Raw genomic sequence first — 9,751 nt, 5'->3', positions numbered from 1 at the left:
AAAAAAAAAAAAAAAAAAAAAAAAAAAAAAAAAAAAAAAAAAAAAAAAAAGCCGGTGGGGAGGAGGAGTGGGGGGAGGGGAGAGAGATACACAATGCGGTATCAAAACTGGAAAGAAATTTTATTTCCTCACAAGTTTCAAGTGGAAGGACTGACCTGACACTGGTTAGTTTATTTTCCTGGTATTAAACAGCAGAATGACTTCATTTTGCCCTCAACTGACTATGTGTGTGTCCCCGGCCCTCACCTCCAACAGGCAAACAGCAGTTAACAAAAATAGACTTTTGCATTGTTCTGTGGATATTCGGAAAGAATTTCCTGTGCCAAGACCTTCTGATGATTTCTTCAGAACAGCTTAGGAAAGCCTGCCAAGAAAGACTTTGTTTCTCACCAAGAAGCCAAGAAATCAAAGATGAAAAAAATCCTCTGTCAGGTAAAAGTCAAGTTTAAATAGCTCTCCAGGTAAGCTCTGCTGTAACCCTCAGGTCCCCATGATATTTCTACTTCCTTTGTAGCAGATGCAGTTTTTAAAGCCATTCTGATAATCCAGCCACTGGAAATCTGAAGAAACTGAAGATTGACAGAAGCTTGCTAAGAATATAAAGGCCAGCGTGGCTTCTTGTGTGTGAGTACAGGTAAATAAGCTGTCAGTCACGAGGCCTGCGAAGCAGAACAAGAAGGAAGAGCGCTCTGGAGCTCTTCTACACCCTTTTGCCCTGTCGAAGTGGGGCACCTTAGAAGATGGAGCAGTTCCTTTCTCCAGACCGCCCTGTCTGAACACAGAGGTTATCATCAGCACAGCTTGTATTTGCTACAACGGAACCGCAACTAGAAAGCAGCATCTTCACAGATCGAAGAGCTGTCACCAGTTGAAGAGCTGACTGCACGTTGCAGCTATCCCATCAGCTAACAGGCAGCTGACACTGGCACGAAAACGGCTGCACTTCCAGTCAGAGCACACTTACTTTCTAAACCCAAACTCTCCCACAAGGAACTGATTCACAGCACTGCAACAATTACGACAATCTAAACAGCAGCACAATTTCTCTTTTATAAAAATAAGCTCATATTAAAGAACCCTCACACGTAATTTACCTAATTTCCCCCTGCTCATTATCCATCAGGTAAAGAAATTTCAGTAGAAGTCGAACTTGTGCTAATTAGGCAATAAATGGTTCTGTGTTAAAACTTCACTTCTCTGTGGTTCCTACCTGTTTGAGGACATCTAATATGAGCTCATTGAAGACCTCACTGATTGCCATGGACACTGTCTGCCGGTCCATCCCTTTACTGAACTGACCACTTCCGATGAGGTCAATCAGCTCCCACGCAGAAAGACCTTCTCGGCTGGTGTTGAGAGCAATCTTATAATGGTCAAACTGCTCTTGCTGCCAGCCTGCTCCCATTGCTTCAGTGAGTTTCTTAAGTAAATATTCAATCTGTACAGAAACACAAACAGAAATTAATCATTCTCAGCAGGCATGGAAATCAAGTGTTTCAGAACTGTAATCTAAGCTTCTCCACAGATACCATTGCAGGTAGTTCCTACATTCATACATGTAAGGCCCCCAAATGTAGGTGGTTTAATTAGCACAGATTTGAGTCCCATCTCAGTTGAACTTTTGACTGCCAAGCCCAGCCTGCAGCTACTCTCTTCATAGCAAAGAAACAAAGAATTGAACCTGACAGCCTCTTTTAATGTTTCAAATTCCTACAGAACACATGGGACCTTCCTTGCAACACTTTCGAAACCATGAGGACTGAAGGGTGAGAAAGCAAGAAGTTTCTTAAGAGTATTCTTGTAAGATAAAAAGCAAACAAATTAGAAAAAATAAGAAAAGCTGGCAGTTTGGAGAAGAAGTAAAATGAAACACTAACAAGGTATGATCATATATCTTAGTCTTCATCTCACCCCTCTTCTCCAGCTCTCGAGCACTCCATCACTGGACAGAATCTCAGCAGGTGTCCCAAGACAAGTTAAGAACAAATTTTTCATGTCTGCTTTTATTGTTTCCAAAATAAACTCTTTGTTTCCTTTAATCTTTCATCATTCTGTAACTATCACCATACACAGGGTAATAACACCAGTCAAAATAAACACAAGATTGAAAAAGAAGGAAAGAAGGCTGGGTTTCTCCTTTTGTCTGTTTTTTACTTGTTTTTAAACTCATTACTGTTTGCTCTTGAAACAACGGTATTTTAAACTGAGCCCATCTACAGTTTAGCACATGTAGAATGCTTTTAATGGCTCTTTAAACAAAATAATTGGTGAGAGCCTTCCTAGAAAGACCTACTTTCTACACAAGAAAGTAAAAGCCAGTGTCCAGGTTTCTGTGACTGCAGTCACAGGATACCAACTGCAGCACTTAACCCGCTTTTGAAGACATACCAAGCCAGCGTGGCCTTCTGCTGTTCTGGGGAATGGCTCACTGCTTTCTCTGCCAGCTTTGTAGGGAGCCGACTGTCTTCAGCCAGCTGGCCAAGGGAGACAGTAACCTGCACCCTCCCTAAGGAGGAAGGCTGGGGAGAGGGTGCTCAGCAACCCTGCACCAAAGCACCCTCCCACACCAGCCCGCTGCAGGAACAGGGCAGCACCAGCTCCCCCACAGGCTGGCCTTTCTCTCCAGCCACCGTAAGGCCAGCGCGGAACCAATTCCTGGTAGGTCAGTCCACAAAGCTGCAGGCCAGTGGCCCTACTTCTCCATGGCATGAGGGATGTGACAGGGTGGAACTGCCCACTGCCCAGTGGAGGTGGCAAGGGAAAGCACCTTCTTCAAGCGCTCCTTGAAAACACAATGTAATTTCTCCTACGGGTAAGAAAAACCTCAGCTGAGCAAGCCAGGGGATGTTTCACCACACAATAAATTAACCCTTCAGCTACAGCTCTGAGTCACCTTCCAGCTGGTCTGGTAAGCCCTGTAGCAGTCGCTACATAAGAGATTTGGGAGTACAAAGAAATGAAGTCTTTTTTCCCCCACACTTTGCACCACAAGGACTCCCAGGCCTCAAGGTTTTGATGCAGCATACGTGCTAATTTTGTGGCTGCTGCTTCGCTCTCTTGCAACTGGTACAGGCAAATCCCTTCCTTTCCCTCACATCTATGATCAAGAAACACACAAGCCAGTAGCAGAACACGCTACTCTGGCAAACCGCAAATTATCAAATTCCCCTACAGACGGGCAGGCTTTTCTTACTAATTCAGCTCAGTAACTATTCTTAATCTCCCAGCCCCTACTTTAGCAGCACGTGGACTAGTGCTACAGCAAAAGGGAGAAGCTACTGAAAGCTGCTGCACTGTCTAGAGAAAAGTTCCTGCTTGGCTGAACGCAGGAAGCACATACCCCTCCAAAATGTGTCTTTTGTACCCGCCCTGTAAAGATGTCTCAAGAGACGACAAGCTAGCCTCCAGGGAGGGTACAGAGGTTGTAGAGAGCATTGCTTTTAAACCGAGTACAGCATTTAAGTATTTTTAGCTCCTCATGCAATTCTCACTAGCAAAAACATGATCTGAGCAGAGGCCTCTGCAGAAGTGGCATTCAAACTGCAGACAAGGGTGACCAACACGGGGTGCCAGGTTTGCGGTAATGAGCGAAACTGGCTTTCGGCCCTGTGCTGTGCCCGTCTGCCATGTGAGGAAAGGCCCCCCGGGAGGACACACCTGCACAGCCGCTTCGCTTCGCCCTGCTGCACGGGCTGCGTGGGGCAGGCAGGGAGGGTGGCACGGGGCTCTGCCGAGCCATGCTCACCGCTGCTCGTATTCCGGCTGCTCACCAGAACACTCACAGAACCGTGCTCCGCCGTGGTTCCACGCTCAGCTCTGCATCCCAGAAGTCAATACAGCCACATGACAGCAAGGAAATTCTAGCAGCCTCTCCCAAGCAGCCAGCATGTAACTTTTACTAGGTTTCTGTACATTTCAGTTACTAATTCCATTTAAAACCTTTACAATATGCTTTGCTGATCTTCAGTCTCCAAAATCCTGAAGTTAGAAAACTAACCCAAGGCTCTCGAGCATCAACCACAAATCCTCAGCATTCAGTTAAAGGCAGGAAGCAGCTTACTTCCTACTTCAGGCAAGTTTTACGGGAAAAAAAAAAACCAACACAAAAAAAGCCCTTCACAGCATGCAAGAACAGTAGCACCGCAAACTTGCTTCCAAACAAACCTCCTAATACCTGGGGTCTGACGTGCTGAAACCAGCTCTGGCACCAGTGCAGGAGTAACTTTTTTCCCCTGTGTTCAAAACACATTCTGCCACTCAGCTCAGTCCCTCTGAGCAGCATCAGTTCTGAACAACATCCTGTACCTCAGCTGAAAGGAAAGCTAAAATAACCAAAGCTTCGTTAGGCAGAGAATATATACCTGCCAAAATGTCAGACCGTAATTTAAAAAAAAAAATTAATTAAGACTTAATGAACATTAACTTTAAAATGTAATGTTCCAAAGATTTCTCAACTTACGACACTGCTTGAGGCATGCAGCTCTCAAATTCCTTTGGTTAATTATCTCAAAGTACTAGGACTGGCTTGCAGACAAAGGGACACATAGGAAAAAAAATCATACTGAATAAATTTAACTCTTTTGCTCAAGTCACATGAACAAAATGTATGTCAAACTAATGGTCTGGAAGAGAAGCAATGCAAAACTCTTGGCTAGCAGACTTTATCATGGAATGCACTAAAAATAAGTCACCATATCCTTTTCTTTAATGTCATCTGTACACATTTTACCTTATATTGAGTATTAAAACAGATTTAAACATTTAGGTCTTCTCACTCCCATCTACAAGTCACTAACCTGACCACAAATATCCTATAATCCTACTAAAGTACATAAAATATCTCATTATCTTATAATACATTAACTCTTCTTAACTGAAAAAAGAGCTATTACAATTTAATTTCTAAAATTAAAAAATGTCAAGCTTTATCTTGCCTTCAGATAACCAAAGTCCCCAGAAAAAATTTAGCTCACCCATCTGCACAGTAACGACAGTGAGTGTACTGGTGGGGTATACAGACAGAACTGGGCGAGGTAAATATGAAGTTGGATCAGTGTGGAATAAGAGACCATTCATTGTGTGCTCAAATGAGGAACCTCCGAGAGCAAACAACGTTCTCCCTCCTTCACAAAGAGACATGTCAACTCAGCAAATAACCAACAAATTGAGTCTACCAGCTCAAGCATAATCGACTTCGGCGGTTAAAAAGTAGAGTATCGACAAGCAAACACGAAGCCACGTTTGCTGCTACTCTGACTGGACCTTACTTTTGGTTGTGGGCATAGAAAAACAGGGAGGTTGCTAATACTGTGTACACTAGCATGGACCAACCGGCTCCACAGTACAAGAAATGACTTCCATCTCAAATCAACAGAAACTTTTCAGCCAAAATTTTGCCTACAGAAAGAAAAAAAAAAAAGAGCAGAGGCTGTTTAACATGGGCTATGCAGCGTGTTTGGTATCTTCTTTCAGAGGACACTTTCTTTTCCCATGTTTCAATACCTATTTGTTTTTCTTTTCCAGGTATTCCTGGCACTATTCTCCCTAGGGAAATAGGCTTCACAATCGTAGATGTTTCACATATTTTTTCGATACACAAGTGTATCAGAAGATGTATCTTAGAAGATGTAAAATTAAAAATAACATCAGTAGAACACAGCAGACACGGCTATTCTGGTTTACACTATTCAAATAAGGTTTGTGATACAGAGCAGATGTAAAAGCCTATTCATACTGCAGAAAATTTTGTGGAAGCATATAGCAGTGGGCAAGAGACATGAAAGCAATCATAGCCCTTTCACAGTCATCATCAATTCCTTTTTTCATCCCAATAGTACCGCACTTTAAGTCAAATACTTGCTTCTTCCTTTCAACCACCAAAACTGTGTTCATTATCCACTACAAGCCATTATCTTTTTTTTAAATTAAATTAGCATTAAGTAGTATAATAAAGGTCAACTCCAAAACCAAAATATATGTAAATCCTAAGGACAACCTGCTCCATAAGCTGAAAGCTCTCTTCTTTTTTGCAGCAATCAAGGAAAAGAGTAGTGAAACAGGAAGAACTGATGCAAGTCTCAAGTGACTAAAATCTTTCTAACCATCATCATCACCAACTTAAAACCCCACATAAGCATGTTTCATTCTAGTTGTGTCAGTTTAGTTTTTATTTCTGAACGGCCAAGGTTCAATTCCCAGTATTTCATTCACTGTATCAGTTTGACACTAGAACATAGAACAAAGAAGCAAACATGGTCACAAAAAAATATTCTTCTGCAAGAAATGCCTTGAGATGAACAACCACTGGAGAGCTTCAGACTTTGATGTCCTCAGTCTAAAAAACATCACCTCATTTTCAAATGCACAGAAATCCACACGAGGTTTGGAGCCTCTCTGTCCTAACTAGGAGGATTAGCTATGACGCATGTTCATGCAGTTGAAGGCTAAAGGACAAGTGAAAAATGACCTTACAAATCTTTCCTCAAGACGCCAGGCTAAAAAACCAAAGACAGCAAATAGGTTTGGCTTATTTAAAACAAGTTATGCGAACACTCGATTACAACGCACACAGAGTACCCAGCTTGCAGCTCTCTGTGTGTGAGTTTCACCACGGAGGATGGCCCAGAAACACTGCTAACCACATACCGCTGCTTTCAGGCGATAAGCATTCCCAAGGCTGCAGTCACATGTTCAGAAATAAGAATGGGGAAGTGTTTGGAAACCTTTTTAAAAAACAGAAAACGTCTGCTTAAACAATACCAAAGCACACAGGATGGATCTGAACAACCAAGAGGTGAGTTGTAAGGAAAACTCATGACAGACTAGAAGTATTCCTCCTCTTATGACTACAGTTCTTGCCACCTTTCTTCTCTTTATTTTATCTTTCTCATGGGAGAGGTAACGCTTGCAAGAGCTGAAGGAAACACACACTTGCATGTCTGTGTCTTAGATGATCTAGAGGACAAGATGGGCTGCAGAGATGGGAAGCAGCTCCCACCTGCCCCTCTGCTTTCTGGGCACAGTAGCAGTATAGCTGCTTGGTAAAGCCCTGCCCACTGCACCAGGAGGCCCTTCTGTTGTTAGCCAAGAATTGTTTTAATTCTGAAAACTGTCCATCTGGACTTATTTTAACTGAAGCAAACAACATACAGCACCGTTTTCCTCCAGTCCATCTGTATCTCTGAAATACCACATTTACCGAGTTCACCGAAGCGTTTTACTTTGTGCATACCATGGCTTTTCATTTGAGAGGAGCAGGAGCTTTCAGATTTGACACCATCTCACATTGCCCTGGGACATAAGCACCTTTTCAAAGCAGACATTCATGGACCTCTGTTCCTTTCAGCTCTCCTAACCGCTCTCAGCTGCCTGCCAGCAGAAGCAACACTGGAGCCGAGGGCATTAGCAGCTGAGCCCAGCGCCCTGCATAGCCACCAGCTCCTGCCTCTCTGTGGTCTGACTTTTCCCCATAACATGGAGGGATTCCCTCAAGCTTCAAGACACATCTCAAAACTGAGACCCCAACCCAAGCCCTTTCCCATGCTGGATTTTATTAACCTTATCTCCCTCAAGTGAAGGGTTCAGGGCTGCCATCTCTCCTTCCACAGCAGGTGAGGAGTGCAGGCCGGATGCTACCTCTGGCTTTCAGAGCAACTTTGGCCCTTGTGTCACCTCTCCACAGCTTTCAAATTCCCCCTTTGTAACTGATTTTTCTCACTTTGCTCCTTCTAAAGCTTCCTCCAGTCTGTTTCTCCAAAACCTTTCCAAAGTAGCCCGTTTTCCCTTCTTGAGGGTTGAGCTGCAGCTGCTCCAAATTTGCTGTCAGTTCAACACCTGGGCAGGGAATCAAGACTGACCACTCCAGGGGGTAACAGCCCCACCACAATTACCTGGCTAATACGAAAGGCCTGGTATAGCAGCACCAGGGAAAAAGCATGCAACAGGGGCAAGGACAGCAGGCTTGATCTTCAGACAGTGCAGTGCAAAGGTGAAACTGCACCCAAGCAGGAGATTTTCCAGACATGAAATTTTTCAAAAGAGTGCAAAAAAAAAAAAAAGAGGAAAAATAAAAAGGAAATCAGACTCTCAAGCAGGTTTCAAGGAGCACCTCCTCCAAGGAGGAGGAACAGAAGGCATCTGCGTAGCCACTGGAGACCTAAGAAGTTCTCTTTACTATAATCTTCCCACCCACAAGATGGGATGCAAAAAATCTTCAAGAGATCACCTTCCAACCTGAAGGCATGAGGCAAGTTTCCTAGTTACCTGTAAAGGGGAAACAAAATCTCTGCAACCCAAAAGCCTACAAGGTGGAAGGGAGGGAGGAGGGGAAACAGCTGGATCCCACACAAGGGACTCCAAGCCGGACAGTGCAGTAAATTGTGTGTTGCAATATTCTCAGTCAACAATAAGAGCAACAGGCAGAGAGGGAAGGAGAGCTTGTTCTCTGCCTGGGAGCTATGGTCACCCGTGAGAGGTTTATATGGCTCTCACAAGAACACAAACATCACAGAACAGCAATGCTTCCATCATCCTCTCCTCTTGTTCTTCACTTTGCAAAAATGCCCCCACTGTATACGTGCAAGCCATTTTGTAATTACATGAAAGGATGGAATGTAAAGCGGTGATGACTAAATAAATACTCAAGCTTTATTATGAACTGGAGGCATAAAAAGCAAATGGAAATAAAAAACACCTTTACTAGGTATCAGTATAATTTTGAATACTCCAAAAAAAAAAAAAAAGCTTTGCAAATCTGGAGTTTAGATTTAACATAAAAAAATAAGACTTAAGAACTTAAAAAGGCAGATATGAAAGGTCACACACAAGAAAAGCAAAGCCAACTGAAATTGATACTTTGCATCTTTACTTTTGGAATTTTATGTAAAAGGGTGAGTAAATGTGGAATTTTCCAGAAGCACATAGAACCCGAGGAGGACCAGTGCAAACCAGGAAGGAGCACATTCAACAGACATTGAATCCTCCACCAGCTGATTACGTTACCTGTGTGGTCTAAGGCAAAAGGTTAGCGTGAATGCAGGCATTGTATACAGCGAGAACAGAGCAGCCTTTCTTTGTCAGGCTCTATAAGCTTTCTTTAAACAGTATTGCACAATTTAAATCTTGCTGTAATCAGGGAGATGCAGAGATGCAATTCACCCTCAGAATTTTTAAAATATTCCAAGCAGAAGAGCGTACAGCTTCAGACTGGACGTTAAGGATGGGAAGGAAAACAAACAGCAGCAGCTATGAAATCTGGAAAACTTCTTTTGGGCTCAGAGCCGACTCTGCAGCCTGTCTGCCAACAGAGAGACACGTTGCCATTACCCGGAACCAGCTACAGAAGGCAGTACGAATCTGGGAGCACGCTTGTGGCGGGGAGAGGTGGAAAAGCAAGCGACCTGATGTCCCAGAGCTGAGGCTTTTGACCATGCCAACAAACAGAGATGTGAAGTATCTACCCACAAGTTAGCTAGGCTGTGTGGTGGGGAACACAATGACAAACCAGAGATGTGGATTCGACATTTATTAGTGGCTCTGACCTTCTACCAAAGCCATATCTTGCACCATCAAGAAGGGAGCTATCTTAGTTTTTACAACCATGCTCCCCATCTCCCAGAACTGAGAGAAAAACCAAGGTGGCAAGCAAGATGACTGACCCATTTCTCACGGGAATGCAGCATCTCAGGCAGGGCCTTGTCACCACCCAGCTGGCAAAACCAGAGACATTGTACAGAGTGAAACTCTCCTGCTG

At 43.5% G+C, this 9,751-nt stretch overlaps 1 protein-coding gene across 1 annotated transcript in view; it reads right to left on the bottom strand.

Moving 5' to 3' along the window:
* Positions 1–9,751, bottom strand: part of SWAP70 (SWAP switching B-cell complex 70kDa subunit) — a gene marked incomplete at its 5' end in the record, with an annotated part of 39,522 nt that overhangs the window by 14,129 nt on the left and 15,642 nt on the right. The window contains one exon of the mRNA XM_010133404.1: positions 1,211–1,438. Coding sequence (XP_010131706.1) covers positions 1,211–1,438 — 228 coding nt within the window. The remainder of the gene's footprint in view (positions 1–1,210; positions 1,439–9,751) is intronic.

Source organism: Buceros rhinoceros, unplaced genomic scaffold, assembly GCF_000710305.1.
Source record: "Buceros rhinoceros silvestris isolate BGI_N320 unplaced genomic scaffold, ASM71030v1 scaffold18423, whole genome shotgun sequence".
Taxonomy (NCBI): domain Eukaryota; kingdom Metazoa; phylum Chordata; class Aves; order Bucerotiformes; family Bucerotidae; genus Buceros; species Buceros rhinoceros.
This window is presented reverse-complemented; position numbering and strand designations above follow the sequence as displayed.